Source organism: Mytilus edulis, chromosome 8 (genome assembly GCF_963676685.1).
Source record: "Mytilus edulis chromosome 8, xbMytEdul2.2, whole genome shotgun sequence".
Taxonomy (NCBI): Eukaryota; Metazoa; Mollusca; class Bivalvia; order Mytilida; family Mytilidae; genus Mytilus; species Mytilus edulis.
In genome coordinates this window covers 60,308,144-60,326,478 of record NC_092351.1, presented here as the reverse complement: position 1 = coordinate 60,326,478, position 18,335 = coordinate 60,308,144, and the positions used below count along the sequence as shown (strand labels likewise).

General features: G+C 31.3%; 1 protein-coding gene across 1 annotated transcript; it reads left to right on the top strand.

Annotated features, from left to right (window-relative positions):
• The first annotated feature begins 1,932 nt into the window (after window positions 1–1,932).
• On the top strand, window positions 1,933–8,338 carry LOC139486018 (uncharacterized). Its single transcript, XM_071270712.1, has 3 exons — window positions 1,933–2,231; window positions 6,723–6,794; window positions 7,852–8,338. The coding sequence occupies exons 1-3, from the start codon at window positions 1,964–1,966 to the stop codon at window positions 8,310–8,312; spliced, it is 801 nt and encodes a 266-aa protein (XP_071126813.1). The 5' UTR covers window positions 1,933–1,963; the 3' UTR covers window positions 8,313–8,338.
• The last annotated feature ends 9,997 nt before the right edge of the window (window positions 8,339–18,335 follow it).

Here is an 18,335-nt window from a genome sequence, read left to right as displayed (position 1 = left end):
TGGATCGCTTTCAATAATCGATATGCTATATTATGATGCTTTTATAACACTTATTTGAACTTTAATGCTATGTTTGTATATTATAAAGACATATCACAATGAAAATATGTTAAAACTTATCTTCAAATCACTTAACTTGATATTTTCAAAACATAAACAAATACAGTTTTCCCATGATCCTTTATTCTACAATAGACATACCCGCATATAACAGTAAAAATGAACTAGCTGGATTCGCACTTTATATACACTGTATTAATGTTTCTTTTAATATTTTTCTAACTTTTAACTTTTCCTTTAAAAATGTCCTGTACCTAGTCAGGAATATGGCCATTGTTATATTATAGTTCGTTTCTGTGTGTATTACATTTTAACGTTGTGTTTCCGTTGTGTCGTTTGTTTTCTCTTATTTTTGAGTGTGAATTCACATTACTATAAGACGTGTCGCGGTGCATGTCTGTCCCATATTCGTGTATTTGGTTGTGATGTTATGTTTGTTGTTCTCGTAGGATTTTGTCTGGTGCTTGGTCCGTTTCTGTATGTGTTGCATTTTAGTGTTGTGTCATTGTTCTCCTCTTATATTTAATGCGTTTCCCTCAGTTTTAGTTTGTTACCCCGATTTTGTTTTTTGTCCATGGATTTATGAGTTTTGAACAGCGGTATACAACTGTTGCCTTTATATATTATATTAATAATACAATGTAATAATAAGATCCGTAAAAGAGCTGAAATAATGATTGTTATCAGATGGGATACAATTTCACCATCAAACCTTTCTAAAATTGTCCGTCCGCTAATAAATTTTGAAATTGTTAGAAACTAAGGTTTCAGCTCTTTCAGGCAAAGTTGACCTTATATGGTTTTGGCTGTTTTTTAAGATTCTTCTTGGAGATTTAGCTTTTCAAATGTTTAGGTTCTTATACTTCCTTTGCTTTCACATATTCAGCTTTGAGTGTACCTGATGTAGGTAAATCCATTCTTTTGATGTACTTGAGCTTAATTTTGATTTTGACATTTGACTAAGGACTTTCCTTTTTGAATTATAACAAACCTTTCTAAAATTATTCGTTGAAAATTTTGAAATTGTTTGGGTCATAATTGCCCCTAAAATCCGTTATTCCACCCGAGCTAGTGAATAGTTTCCAAACAAACTTTTCCCAAAGTCTTAATGAAATAATGCAATTCGACCTCCTGTTTTACTTTTTGAACCGAGCGATTTATGGGGTTTCCCATTTAAAACATTGACCATGCCGTTTCATAATATGATTATTTTTTATGACATAATGCTTTTGTGCACCTTCTATGCACATATTATGCTGGTACTATACGTCAGGTGATTGTTTTCAACAAAATGTTTTTTGGTGTAAACAATTTTTTGGGTTTCCCTTACCAAAGTACTGACCTTACTTTGTTCACAGTACTTGAATTAAGTCTACTGTGTTTTTTTTTATAATTCTTTAGATATAAAAGCCAACGAATATAATTTGACAAATATGACTGATTTCAAACATAGATTTTTGCTATTCTGGCAGATAGGACGAAATATACAAACTGGCTACCGTAAGGACGCACGTATTAACAGACATGTTTCAAGGGGGATTGTTTTGTCTATTTTTGATGGGGCCTACTTGGTGATGACATTTGCTCGCGTAGATTCTCAGTCTACAGTAAGGTAAGAAACTGTGGGATAGCAGGGGCTACCAGATCCATCCTTATGTCGCAAATGATAGAAATTCACTGAGGATATTTTCCCTTTTTCGTTTTGTTTTATTTGTATTTCGTAATTCCACTAAAAAAATCAAGAAGTTCGAAACTGGTATATGTTCCGTTATAAAATGTCATATACATGTACACATCGTGATGTTGGAACGTGTCGTTATCATAAACGGTAAACCTTTCCTGACCTTTTTAGCTTGAACGATAAGGAATTTAAGTTGTGTCATTCAAACCCAGACATCTAATCATGATTGTTTGGTTAATTTATTTTCTTTCTTTTAAGGTTTATACAGTAGTCCTCGCAGAAGAAAAGAGGTTATTGCTTAATGACCCAGATGTACTAGTGAACCGGTTAAACCGATTGGAGAATGTCATGGTGGTACTCAATAGTACCGTGCTACAACAGTCAATAACGATTCAGCAACAGTCATTAATGATTCAGCAACAGCAGACCTCAATCAACCAACAGGAACTAAGAATTAAACAGTTGCAAGATACTATCAAACATTCTCAAAGTAAGATTTTATATCAATGTGCTACTATTTATTCTCGATCTGTTGCTGATATTCGTTAAATGAACACTTTGCCACACGACCGAATTTCTGTTTATTGCATAATTAAAATTAGTACACACATAAAGATAGATATTTTTAAATTCATATTAACTGTTATATGTTATGACCATTGGATTATGTAAGGACATATATTAGAAAGTAGATTCAATAATTTTAATTACAGTGACTTGACTGATAGTGTTGCTATCCACCACTTGCAATTCATTCAAAATTTTGACCAAATTGCAATTTGTTTTATTAAACCAAATTGTTCAACTGGTCAGAAGTTTGAACAAATTGTTCAGTCTAAATGTGAAAGTGCAAGGTGATTAAATAAATCATACTTACAATCCTATAAGACTTTTTTTATCTTTATTCAATTCTTCAACATATATATACAACAGATATATTACATATTACACAAAATTATCACAAAGCAATGTTTTAAGTATAATCACATATATATAATCAGCACAATAATTAGAAATTAAATGTTATGACACCTTCGGTTTCTTGTACCAGAATATTATTTTTTAAAAAGTGTTTCTCAAAAACATTTCTCATACATTTTGCATCACACAAATATTCATACAGGTAAGTTATATAATGTTTTACAGTGTATTTAAATAGTCTAATAAGATCAACATTACTGTTTAAATTTTTAAGTAAATTCCTTCTTCTGAAGATACAATATCTCGCTACAGATAACATGAAATTGACAAAACTTACATTTACGCCTTTGATAGATCCAAATAAACCAAACATAAATACCTCTTCATACACTAAATTATCAATTTTGTCAGAATCAACATTATCAAATAAAACTGACAACTTCTGTTGCATAAACAGATGAAATTCTACTAATTCAGAACATAATAGAAATAAATGAGTGATATTTTCTACTTCTTTTTCACATACATCACATACATTGTAATTTATAAGTTTCATAGTCATAAGTTTAGAATTTGTGAAAATACAATAATGTGCTATTTTGAAATCTAGATCCATTAAAATAGATGGTTTCCAATAGAAATTAACGTTTTTCCATACTTTACAAAGATCATTCTCTTCAATCTCAAAAACTTCTGTCCACTTTTTATAGCAAATAGGATGCTGACATAGTTTACTAGTAAGTAACAAATACAGTTCTTTTGTCGAACACATAGAAAACTCTGACAATTTATCTTTGAAAATGACATTAATATTTATAGAGCGAGAAACATTTCTCCTATGAATATTTTTATGAATAATTTCTGTCCATTCTTTAGGCAATACAACTTTTAAAGTATTATATCTTTTTACAATACTGTTAATATCACAATGATTAGTTACATTTTGTATCATCTCAACTATAGCCATTTCTGGTAAAAAACCCTCTATAACTTCATAACATATATCTTTTACTTGAACAATTCCAGCATTTATAAAATCATACCATATAACAGTTTTTCCATCGAACAACACATTTGGTTTACAAAATAAGGGTTGATCATATACATTTTCAGTGCTAAGATCCTATAAGACTTTAACTCCACTGTGTTGATGTTAATTTTAAATTAGTTTATCAATCTGTATAGTTATATTATAGCTATTACCATACTAAAGGTGAACTGTTTTATTTGTAATTGCTATAAAAATGTCCAAACTAAGCTTTTATATAGTTTTTCTTTCAAAATGTATTCTATATTCATTAGAATCACACATTATATGAATAAAAACATCATATTCAGTAAAATTTTTGTAAAATTGCAATATATTTGTAGGAAGGGGAGATAATCTTTTTTGGTTTCAAAAAGTCTTTATTCAAAAGAATAGTAAAAGAATAGTATTTTAGGTTATTTCCCCAAGGAAACTTATCAATAGCATATTGTTATTTCACACATAGTTTACTGAATATATGATGTATTATTTTAAATGATATATGATTCTTATAAATATAAAATCCTTTTCGAAAGAAAAACTATATAAAAGCTTAGTTTGGACATTTTTATAGCAATTCAAAATAAAATAGTTGACCTTTAGTATGGTAATGGCTATAATATAACATATATGATATAGCATATCAATACAGTGGAGTTAAAGGCTTATAGGATTGTAAGTATATTTTATTTTATCACCTTGCACTTTCACATTTTGACTGAACAATTTGTTCAAATTTTTGACCAGCTGAACAATTTGGATTAATAAAACGAATTGCAATTTGGTCAAAATTTTGAATGAGTTGCAATTGGTATAATTATATTATATCATATATGTTATATTATAGCCATTAAAGACTTTTTGAAACCAAAAAAGATTATCTCCCCTTCCTACAAATATATTGCAATTTTACAAATATTTTACTGAATATGATGTTTTTATTCATATAATGTGTGATTCTTATAAATATAGAATACATTTTGAAAGAAAAACTATATAAAAGCTTAGTTTGGACATTTTTATAGCAATTACAAATAAAACAGTTCACCTTTAGTATGGTAATAGCTATAATATAACTATACAGATTGATAAACTAATTTAAAAATAACATCAACACAGTGGAGTTAAAGTCTTATAGGATTGTAAGTATGATTTATTTTATCACCTTGCACTTTCACATTTAGACTGAACAATTTGTTCAAATTTCTGACCAGTTGAACAATTTGGTTTAATAAAACAAATTGCAATTTGGTCAAAATTTTGAATGAATTGCAATTGGTGGATAGCAACACTATCAGTCAAGTCACTGTAACTTGATTGTCTTACATAGAGACTTATGCAGGGACTTCCTTTGTCTTTTTTTGTAAATAAACATTCTGCAAAACCAACCCCATGAATACACTGGAATATATTTTTAACATGTAACAATCATATTTTAATTTGAAAATGTCAATGAACTGTCCAACCTGATTAATGTTGTAGTCATGGGGAGGAAAAGGTGGGGGGGGGGGGGTTAAAATACTAGATTTGTTTAGTCATAGATTTGAACTAATTTCAATGATGATCACACATTTTCTTTCTTTCCTTTCATTTTCTTTTTGTGACTTCACGAACGTGTAACATACCTGATGACTGTGAATATTCCCAAAAAACAGGAGATTTGTCGGGTTGTAAAATTCTTCTAATGGGTTAATTTCCTAGACAAGAATGGTTGCTGATCATTATTGCATAATATGAGGTTTATTAGGCTTTTTTTGGTTTAAAAATACATTTTTGTTGCACAAGGCTCGTATATGAAATAAAGGCTCTACTAAGCTCTAGTCTTATATATTTTAAGTATGGAAATTCAAATACTAGTAAATCAAATTGATGTTGACAAATTTCGCCAAATAAAAGAAGATTGGTATAGGTATGTACATTAACAGAACATAAAATGTTACATGAAAAGTAAAACACTTTTCTGGTTATGAATTTCCATGATTTTTTCCTTTATGGATATCAGTTTATCTAAATCTTTTTTAATTGTTGAAAATATGGATTTCTAACTCTTTTGTTTAGTTAACAACCGAAAAGCAAATGCAATTCCTCTTCTATCACATTACTGGTGTTTCCCTCGTGGTAGTTTTTTTTTTACATCTGTTCCGTCCAAATTCACAAATTAACTTTCAATTATCTGATTTTTTACTTAACAATTTGTTATCCAAAGAGTAATTTATTTGGATAGTTTTGAATAATTTATTGTTCCGGTCAAGAATTAAAACATTTATAATTAGCAGTTTATGACATTTTTGTGAACCCCATTTTTGATATATTATATTTTTTTTTATTAAATTGAAATTAGTAAATTTGTTGCGTAGGAAAGTTTATTTCATGTATATGATTAGCATATGTATAACCTTGACACAATAATCTAAGCATTTTGGATAATTGTATCATTCTTTCAGAAAATTAGGAGTTTCATCATTATATAGTCCATAACATTTGCACCTATTTGTTTGGATCGAAGGTTTAAAAATCATCAAATATTTCAAACATAATATTGTTTTGTTATATTCTCTAGGCCACACTTAAAATATTTTGGTTTGCCCAAACCCTTCACAAAGATAAAGACAGTGGGTAGGTAGGAAGACATTTTCTTTTTTTTACGCAAAGAGAAATTGATGTTTCCGATGTTTTCTAGTCTTCATGCTTATCTGATTAAACAAAAGAAATCATATCAGGACAATAAAAGATTTTCTGGATATGCAGGGTTAGGGAAAACAAACATATTCATTTTTGTTATGGCTCTATGTATTCAAAGTTTGGACAATTTCGTTAACGTACTTGTAGTGTTTATGATGTTTGAATAAAACGCATTTAAAATTGCAGTTGACGGATAGTTTGGTCATCTCCAAAAATAGTATGATTCTTATTTATGCTTCGGTCTATATATTATTTGAGAGACGAGTGCCCTGTTCATAAACTATGGTATTGGGTGCAATAAGTTTCAATAAATAGTTTCAACCTCTGGAGTAACAATGAAATATATTCCAGGCATTGGAACAACATATACAAGATGGGGGAGAACGCAGTGTCCAAATAATAACACAGAATTGGTTTATTCAGGTAGGGAAAGAAAATATAATTATAAAGCCTAACAACATTTTGCGAGGTAGATGAAATTGACTCTTACACTATCGTATTGAATTTTAATGTCCAAAATAGACAGATCGTACTTATTTGACACTGTTTACGGACTACTTTTGTTTGTTATCAATTGTAAATATAAGATTTATAAAGAGACTGAAAAATATAGCTTTTCTATAAGATAAACAATATTTTTACCGGGCGTAGCCGTGCGTAAAATGTATTTCGGCAATTTTCTTCTAAAATGACTTGTTTAAAGAAATAAAACGTCTGAATTGTAAACCTTCACTCTCATCTCCAGAATAGAGTATTAAATAATAATCTATCTACTCTATATTATGAAAATTTTGTTAAAATATCAGAAGTGGCAATTCTCACCTTGATATGTATAAAAAATAAACCAGTTTGAAGGTACACTAATTTAAAGAACTTAATCCAATCCCATTGAGTTAGATTCAATAACAATGTCCGGTCCATATCATAATAAGTAATAGGGGTATATTGGGTAGGGAGAAAATTACATATATCTTAAGTACTTTTTTTTTCTATAACGAATAATAAGTTGTCGCCAAAAGTTTTTCTAAAGCTTCAAAAACATGTCGTTCTGTATTGATAGAGTGATCGGATCTTTTATTTGCTTATTTAAAGCAATAGAAAGTTATGGCTTCAAAAGTCTACATATAATTGACTTTATACAGAAAATACGTCCTTTTAAAACATTTATTGTTTCACCAATAGTATATGGATACAAATTTAAATCATTTCTTAAAACATTGCATTTCGTTCTGATTGATACAGTGGAATTCTAATAAAATGGGTTCAAATAGAAACTGTTTTTCGGCACCTCAGGAAAATCGATAAAACTAGTTTAAAAATCAAAATTTATGTCTAAAAAAGATTTAAAATTTTGTATAAGTGAAAGTCTAATTTGGAACATTACATACGAAATTATTTTAAAAATAATATATGTAAGTCTAATAAAAACAGACAAACACAATGGCAAAATATGAATATGTTTAATTTTCTTTTATCGCAGGCTATGTCGGTGGTGGCATTTATAGCGATTCAGGTGCAGCTGCTGAATATGTCTGTTTACCACCCGACCCTAACTATGTAAAGACTAGTGGGGGAGACTATGGTCGGATGTACGGTGGAGAATTTGATTCAAACTTTTTTGCTTCCAATTCTAATGACGAGGATGTTCCTTGTGCTCTTTGTAGAACTAATCGTGCTTCATCTGTAATAATGATTCCTGGTAAGAATACATGTCACAGTGGCTGGAAGGTAGAATATCATGGATATTTAGCGTCAGGATTCCATAGTCATGCAGCCGCTTCGGCTTATGTGTGCGTTGACATAAACCCAGAGTATATTATTGGAGGTGTTGATCAACATTATGGTAAACTGTTCTATGAGGTTGTCAGCAAATGTGGAGCTCTGAAATGTCCACCCTATATAAACAATTACCCACTAACATGTGTCGTTTGTTCAAAGTAATAAAGCTCATGTATTTGATAATAACATGAATAAATACAACTTAAAAATTTATTCCCATATTCTATTGATATCGCAGCTTATAGAACAAGTACAAATAATGCATGCATACAAGAAGATTTTTTTCGAAGTCCATGCAAATAGTCTCTTTTTATTTAGAAAACATACCATTCGTAATGTTTTCATTCCCATCTTTGATCATGTTGATAGTCTGCTTGTTTGCATATTTGACTATCAGGCTTGACTATTGATATTTGAAGTTTTCTTAACATGTATTAATGACAAAGGTTTATGAAAAATGAAAATGTGGTATTCTCATTTTTTGTTTTTGATGTATTAAGAAATACAATTCGCGTATATTCACTATTGAATTTGTTATTGGTCAATCGTGGTTAATTGTGAGATATTCACGGATTGCGATAGTTAGATTAACTAGACGCTCTCAAGATTCTGACTCGATTAATAGCTTAAACACGACCAGCCATCTTTTTAAAACTAACTGTGATTGTTAATGCAAATAATTTTTTTTTCCAAATACACATTAATCAATATGCACAATTTGACATTAACATATTAGTACAAATGAATGATTAACAGGATCTGTAAGCTTATATTAGATTAAGAATCAGGAAATGTGGTATGATAGCTAATGAGACAACTATCTACCAAAATTCAAAAGAAGTGGATGTTAGCCTTACGACCTTCAACAATGTGAAAAAAAACCCATACCGTATGGGCAGCTATAAAAGTCCCCGACATGAAAACCTTAAACATTTCAACAGGGAAAACTAACGGCCTAATGTATAACAAAACATTTTACGAAAAACACATATGACAGACATGACCATAAACTACAGGCTCCTGACTTGATGACTTGGGAAAGGCACATAGAATGTGATGGGGTTAAACATGTTATTGAGCGCTCCCCTTAACCTGGGACAGTGGTGTAGCAGTGCAACATAAGAAAAAACTATAAAGAAAAACAGTGAAAAAAAGCTTAACTCATCAGATGGATACAAATAGAAATACATCTAACAAAACACAAAGTGGACGTGGACGGGTACTTATACATCATAACAACAAAAATACATTAAGTACTCTCATAAGATATGAGAGTACTCGCAGTTATCGACAGCTTGTTCAAAGCAAATAACAACAAATGAAAAATCATGTATCTAAGACTAAAATATAGCCGCACACATTCAATGGATTTAGGGTAAAGATGACATCAATAGTCAGAGAAAACACGACCTTGTGCAATACTAAACTATAGGTATCAACAGATTGATTTATTGTGAAAATACACATTTGTACTATTTACTATGGTTTTAATTTACTGATAACAAAATCAATATTCATACCAATAAAAACATTATTTAAAGATGTAATTACAGTGTTGAATATGTAACCTTTTAGATTAAGTTTATTTAAAGCATCGATAAGTTTATCCCGGATCGTATCTCAATTTCCGGGATCGTTTTACAATATTACCGTAACATTTAGGATGTGCTATTTCGTTTGAAGTAAGTTTTCTACATGTACAACCGATCTTGCAACCAAATCTTTGTATATATGGGAGAATTTAGTAAAGGTTTTAAGTAATTTGATACAAAATCTATGACTTAATAATAAATCCGTTTCCTAATACAAACAAGAACATTTCAAATGTGTGTTACACAAGACAAGAAGTAGAATGTATAAAATTCAAAAACGTTATACTATATGGAAAACAAACAAAACATATGACAATGTTGTGAACACTAGAAAATATAATTGTTATCAGATGGGATACTCTTCCACCAGTTGGAGAACATTTGAAACCATTTGTACATCTGGCTTTGATAATCTTTGTTGTCACCTGCAGTTTCTCTTTATCTATTATTATATAGTTTTCTTTATACAAAACAAAACATAATCATGGGTTAAAAAATCTTTTAAGCACAATGTCAGCACCTTTTAAGGATTCGGTCATGTCAATTTATTTGTAGATCTTTTCTGGTCATACGTATTGCTGTGTATAGTTTTCCTCTTTCTATCTATGTTTTAAATTACACGATCTCGAAAATGTTGTTTAAATATTCACAACATGGGAATTTCTCCTATAATGAGTCTATTGACGATTTCGGACCATAGAAAAATATGGACGATTATGACACGGTGATGTTTTATAACACCGCGCAATGAAGTGGGGTAAATATAGTGACCGGTGTACCCGTCTGTTTATCGATGCAGCTCTTTTTGATACCGACGAATGAATTCGTTATTTTGTAATACTTGTTCATCCCATATTATGCCTCTTGATCAGAACGATTTCTAAGTATCCCAACACAAAAAACATGACTTTTTCGATTTCAAACTATTTTTATTTAGGGAGCAAATATTGCAATTCCTTCTAAACCCTGATTGATTTCAATTAAACCTTTACAGAGTCTTCATGCCATAATTGTATTGTATACCTCATATTTTACTTTTTGATCAGAATGGTTTCTGTGGTCTCGAATAAAAGAAAAACCATAGACTTTCATATTACGATTATAACATCCCAACCGCAATTCCTCCTATACTAGTTAAAGGATTCAATCAATCTTTTACAGAATGATTCTTCAGGACACAGAAATGCTGTTATAAACTTCAGATTTTTTTTATCAGAATGATTTCTGTGGTTTCTCATACAAAACATGGACATTGCTCTTTCATATTATCGTTATTACCTTCCCACCCCTTCCACCAATCTGCAATTCTTACCAAACTTGCGAATGTATTTAAAACCAAATTTTCCAGATTCTTCATACCATAATTCCATTGTGAACCTCAAATTTTAGTTTTGATCAGAATGATTTCTGGGGTTGCGCATACAAAACAAAGACATTGCTCTTTCATATTATGATTATTACCTCCGGACCCCGTTCCACCAATCCGCAATTCCTCCCAAACTGGCGAATGTATTTCAAACAAAATTTTCAAGATTTTTCACGCCATAATTCTACTGAGAACATCCTATCTTTAATTTTGATCAGAATGATTTCTGGGGCTGCGCATACAAAACAAAGACATTGCTCTTTCATACTATGATTATTACCTCCAGACCCCGTTCTACCAATCCGCAATTCCTCCCAAACTGGCGAATGTATCTTAAACAAAATTTTCCAGATTCTTCATACCATAATTCCATTGTGAACCTCAAATTTTAGTTTTGATCAGAATGATTTCTGGGGTTGCGCATACAAAACATGGACATTGCTCTTTCAAATTATGATTATTACCTCCTGACCTTGTTCCACCAATCCGCAATTCCTCCCAAACTGGCGAATGTATTTCAAAAAAAATTTTCAAGATTTTTCACGCCATAATTCTACTGAGAACATCCTATCTTTAATTTTGATCAGAATGATTTCTGGGGCTGCGCATACAAAACAAAGACATTGCTCTTTCATATTATGATTATTACCTCCGGACCCCGTTCCACCAATCCGCAATTCCTCCCAAACTGGTGAAAGTATTTCAAACAAACCTTTCCAGAATCTCAATGTCATAATGTCATTGTGACCCTAGTTTTATTTTTTTTTATCCTACTACATGTATTTCTAGGGTTTTCCATACAAAACAATGACCATGCAGTTTCATTATTCTTCAGGACATAATACCATTATGCACCTTCTATAAATATATATGCTGGAACTAAACGTCCGGTGATTTGTTATCTGAAATCTGAATAATCTTTGGGTTTTCCCTTACCAAATAATTGATTTTTCTAGGGATGGCTTTGTTCACAGTGCTTGAATTTAGTCTAATCTGTCATTTGACAAATATTTTCAAACAACAGTTACCATGTTACATTCATGAGGTTGATATGCTGGTAAATGGGACAACACTTTTACACTGTGTATCGCATGTATCGTAAGGACAATTTTGACTAAGAATGAACAGACATATTTTAGAGGATATTATTTTGTTTACGTTTGATGATTACCACTTGGAGATGAAATTAGCTCACGTGGACGCTCGGTCTACAGCGAGGTAACAGATGGTGGAATAACATAGTATCCTGGCCACCGTTTCACAAAGCCTTCTTAACTTACGATCATCGTGTACGTGTTCCTGAAAATTGTTCTGCCTAATGAGTTTAATGACATATTTGCACAAAGAGGGAAACTTTCAAATAATGATTTTCTTTCATTGAACCTGTACGTTACACGCACGTAATACATACGCTACAAGCGCGTTGAACACGCTACAGATAAGTTTGAGACACGTTTAGGGCACGTTGTATACGCTTCAAGATCGTTCGACTTTTAACTAAAACGTATGCGGGTGTATTTGTAACAAACACCCCATAATAGAACGTCCAAGATACGTCCGGGACGCGTCTCAAATACGTTCAAGAACTTTTTGCCTTCGTAGTGTACATTCCATCTACGTTAGACAAACGCCAGGCGTACGCCAACATACGTTTCTTGAACGCCCGATAAACGCTTAGGAACGCTTCTGGTACGCCCGATACACGCTTAAAGCTCGTTGTGCACACGTTACAGATATGATTGACAGGTTGAATGCATCCAAAATTACTAGCGTATTGGCAGCTTACATGATTTTTTAACATGCCAAGCGTACGTCGGAGTTATACGCTGATATGTGACGCCGGTATTAAGCAGTAGATAAGATGAAATTAGTTATATTTGATCTTATCTAGTTTGTGATATATGAGGAAATAGTACTGAGAAGCTAGCGCTGAGCATAGAGTTTTATAATATATACAGCAGCATTAGTTATCCGACATTAAGAGTAATCTGGAATCTGATAGAGTAAAAATTTTATCACCAGAACTAGATTTTGTTATTGATAGCCTAATATAGAAAAAAATGCTTATCAATCAAATTGTTTTGGAGGATATTAAAATGTATTTAACTTCTATTCGTAGTGAAAAAAACTAGGTTTCCCCCAACCCCCAAAAAATCAAAAACAATGTCATCCGTCTTCGAGCATTCGTCTTCCAGATCTATAAAATACAGTGTGTTTTTTTTAATTGGAATGCGTTATGGATTTCTCAAATATGATACTGAAGACGTAGGAATCATTCCGGCGAAAAAGACGTTTGGATTCTGAAATTCCCTTAAAATTGTTCATAAATTTTGAAATTATAAAGAAACTAAGGTTTTAACTCCATCAGACAAAGTTGATCTTCGACTGATTTGGCTATTTAGTAGAGTCTATTTGGTCTGATAGCTCTTTAACTGTTACTGTTGCATCCTTGGTTCCAAACATCGAGAATTATAGCTCTTTGATTGTATGAAAGGACAAGGTACGATAAGGCCTGTGTTTGACCCCCCCTATTTTCTCATTTTTCAAATTCTGTTTTAAAAAGCTACTTATTATGTTAAAATATTCCCTGAGGTTTGAAGTTTGTTTGGATGAACTTCAAAACCACTAATTTTAGCATCTGAGTGAGGTGAGGGGGTAAAATTTCTGTTATAATTCAAATATTGTAACTGTTATTGACTTTGCAGGTGTTTCGTTCAACGAATTTTTGGTTTTTAAGTGCCTGCACCAACGTGACCCAAGAATGTTTTTATTCCAATGTCATGAGAACTGTTTTTGCTGTCTTAATTGCCACAATTTTCTCTGGGTCATGTAGGCTTACGCTATTAAATTTTAAGAAACAATGGCCAAAAATCATAATTTTCCCTTCTTTTGGCGTTTTGATGCCCTTATAACCCCCTAATCTCACCCAAATTTCTGAAATTAATGGTTTTGAAGTTCATCCAAACAAACTTCAAACCCAAGGGAATATTTTAACGTGATAAGTAGCTTTCCAAAACAAATTTTGAAAAATGAGAAAATAGGGCGGCAAAAAACGGGCCTTATCGTACCTTGTCCTTTATAACTAGTTGTTGTATGTTTTTTTCAGCTGTCGCAGAGCTTTTTGTTATCAATGGTTATTTTTGTCTGAACTCTTTCACAAAATATAATATCATTGTTGTTATAATTATTGACACAATGCAGGAGACGGATGTAATGTTTACTTTGTCTGCAATAGTGGACGAAATGGGAAGTCAAGATTTGTCAATTCGGGCAACATCGTGATTTTGGACGAAAATACCGATGCTTATTAATGAACATAATTTGCAGAGCTTAAATCAATGAACCAGTTCTGATAAGGACCAGTTCAATATTTCATTCCAAATGATATACATATATCAGTATTTAATTTGGTATGCAGAAAACGCAGAGTTTAGTTGTTTTGTTAATCAACTTTACTTTATATTATGTCTTTATTTGGGGGGAGGGGCATTATTCTCTATTCTGTAAACCTCATTCACAACCTCATATATCTTGGGTTATTTCAAATAAATATCTGATATTCAAGCGCTTATATTAGCGGGATAGGATGCTTAATACTATAAGAGTATCTACAAGGAGATTTTTGGTGGTCTCTTTTAAAAGTCGGTGCATGAGAATATTATGCTACAACAAACCAACAAAAAGGGTTGCCTACTAAGTACATAAAAGCTATAGAATATGTTTTTATATTTTGTATTTTGCTGTTTGTCTTTTGTCGTCTATCTATGATAATGGTGTTCCAACGACAACGCATGCAACTTCTTATTTCTTGTTTGAAAAGTCTTCTTTCCGTTATAAATATGCGTAAAATATTTGCCACAGTACGTTTAAAAAACAACAACACATAATTGATCAATCATATATCCTTTTAAAATGCAGTAAAACGAGAACTATAGTGACTTTAAACATTGTCAAATAATTAATAAAAGCTTCGTTGTATCCGTTGACTAGACATAAACACGTCTCGTCACTCTCCTAGTTACAAAATGGTAAGTATTAAATTATTAACTTTTTTTTTAATTAAGGCTTCTTTCTTTCTTCCTAAATTGCTACATTATTTGGAGAATAACGATTTAATGTTATTTTTTTGTATCGTTTCTATCAAATTTAGTCACAATTTTTATATTAAAACTAGCAATTGACTTGGTGTCTCACAAGGAAACAGCTGGTTTGACGTTTTTTCTAGAAAAGTACCTAAATATTCTAAAAACTTTTCTCCCACATTATGTCTTCAATTCAGTGAGCAATATTCAATTTCATGTTAAATACAGGAGCATACCAGATTAAATTAACGCAACTTATTTCAATAGTCAAAACAATAGGTTTTTATTCAAATTACAATTGAACTTTTTATATAAATTACAGATGCATGTCATGTTGATCTGTAGTATATTTATTTGTATTAAAACTTGACCAACTTCTTAAAATCAGGCAGACCGTACGCGAATAGTCCGACCGTATGAGTATTTTGAAAAAGTACGCATACGGTCCGGACCGTACGCGTACGGTACAAATACTCATTTGGTCTGGACCATAGGCATCTATCTATATTGTTGAAAACTATACTATATGTTGCCTTCTGGATGTCCTTAATTTGTCTTTGTCATTTGATTGCTGTCTTATTAACGTATAACCTACATTTCCAACAGTTTTGTATTAACTAAAACTGCCATTGTGTATAGAATAATTGTCTTTCTTTCCCTAAATAATATGCTTAAAGGAAGATGGACCGAAGAGAGATGTACACAGGAACTTGTTTCTATAAATGGGAAGGTCGACTATCCATATATATATATTACATATTGATAGCCGACCTTCCCATGGATAGAAATAGGTGCCTGTGGCGATGTCCCTAAATTAAAAAACATAAAGTAAAAAGAAAAAAATGCTTCACTTTTCAATCTTCTACTTTCCCTCCCCCTTCTAAACTTTTTTTCTACTGTATTAATTTTTGAAGATATGTCGAAGCTAAACAAAGTCTTACTGATCTGCAGCTTACCCCTCCCCCCATTAGTATTGATATATATGATCCACATTAAATTCGATTCAAAAATATATATAGCTTTAAAAAATATGTTGATACGTGCTATTGTGAATATATAAGATATTTGTTTGTATCACAGGGTATGCAGGTGGCGGCTTTCATGGTGAAACAGGATCGGCTGCTTAATACGTATGTTTACCACCAGATCCGAATTATGTAATAACCAGCGGACCAGACGGTGGTCGTATGTACGGTTCGGAATATTACACGAACTTCTTTGCCTCCAATTCCGATGCTGAGGACGTCCCTTGTGTTCTTTGTAGAACAATTCATGCTACATCTGTTATAATGATTCCTGGAAAGAATACGTGTTACAGTGATTGGAAGGTTGAAAGCACGGAAATCTCTCCTCTGGAGATCATACTCATGAATTTGTTTCTGCTTACGTATGCGTAGACATAAACCCAGAATATATTATTGGAGGTGTGGATCGACATAACGGTAAACTTTTTTATCCAGTTCTTACCAGATGTGGATCTCTGAAATGTCCACCGTACACTAAAAATTATCAATTGACAGTTTGTTCTAGATGATAAATGAAATCAGATATTGATTCAGATTTTCTTATACATATATTTTTGATCGAGTTAATGGCTATAGTCGACGAAACATGTGTTCCTATTGACGAACACCTAAGTATTCTTATTCAGTTTTTCCTTAATATTTAATTGTTTGTTGCTATATGGAATAATAAAATTTTGAAAATGGAAGATTCTAAAGGGAGGATGAAAAATATTTTTAGAATATGGTACATAAAAGTATATACGATAAATAATTGTGGTATATAATACGAAAAAGGTAAAATAGTATGCAAGACGATTCTCAAATCGGGTGAAACACACTGACTGGGAAATTTACAACTGGCCTTTGTTATGTAAACTCTACAGTTACCTTACATACATTATATTGTCAGTTTTCTTTTAATTATGTTTGACATATTAGATGTTTTAACCTCGTTCAAAATTTTACGATTCTATCTTGAATAGTTTTTGAACACCTGTGAGATTAGTTGTCAAACAATTGTCATTTTCAGACGTTATAAGGTTGAGCTTCAACATTTACGTTATTTCCATCTTTACAATCTTTTTAACAGTGAGTGTAATTAGCATTTCTCATATAACAATTTGCAGATTATTGCCTGGCGACTCCAACATAACACAAATCCGAGCTTATTTTAAAAATGTAACATTCAGAATTGTAAAAGTGGTGCTTCATTATACATTTTAAAATTGTGTTGAAAAAGTGTTGAACATTCATGACTCTGAAAATAAAATGAATTTGCAAGATTATACATTGAAGATATATGTCAATATACTCAAATATAAGACTAAAATAAAATACAGTAATATGAATGATATGATTCATACAGAATACTAGTACTTTTCAAAAAAAAAGTGTAGTGTCCGTAACCAGCATACTATTCTCCTAGAGAGAATAGCTACAGTAAATAGTAATTTTTCTTTAAAGATTTGACACTAGCCACAAAATTACCAAAATAAAAGAACCTACTTATAACAATTTAAGAAAAAATGAAAATATGGTTACGACACTACAAAAAAAAATGATATAGTGTCCGTAACCATCAAATTATAAATATTTTTATTTCATCAAAATAGGCTTAATTTCTAGGTTCTTTGGTGTATATTTTGCTACATCATCATTGCCTTTTGATTAAAAATTAAAAAAAAACACCATGAAAACAGATAACTGTTAAAGATATTTGAGCTGACGGACTAATTTTAAACAAAGAAAATCTCATTGTAAAACCCACATTTTGGTATTGTCATAAACTCAAAAGATGAGTTCTTTTGTATTGTTACGTTAAGAACTTCATCTTCATGAAAAATATTATTGTTTTATATCTTCATATTATTTTTGTAGTGTCTGTAAACCAGGGTGTTTTTTTTAGTCCTGGGATTCACAAAATAAATATCTTTTTCATTTTACAAAATCTCTAGTTTTTTTCTTCCTCCAATTATTGTATACCATGCTTACTTGCATGTAGTTTTGTTAAAATCTGTACTTGACATTGGTATATGACATTTTATAAAATACACTTAAAAGTTAATTTAATAAACTCAAGTATATATTTAAAGGTAAAGACACATGTATGCTTTATTGTTATTGTATTCAAACATTCTGGT

Excerpts from the sequence above, each read along its gene's own strand:
- LOC139486018 (XM_071270712.1), top strand. The coding sequence starts at position 1,964 with ATGATTGTTTGGTTAATTTATTTTCTTTCTTTTAAGGTTTATACAGTA. Across the intron at positions 2,232-6,722 it reads TACTATCAAACATTCTCAAA|GCATTGGAACAACATATACA; the intron begins GTAAGATTTTAT and ends AATATATTCCAG. Across the intron at positions 6,795-7,851 it reads CACAGAATTGGTTTATTCAG|GCTATGTCGGTGGTGGCATT; the intron begins GTAGGGAAAGAA and ends CTTTTATCGCAG.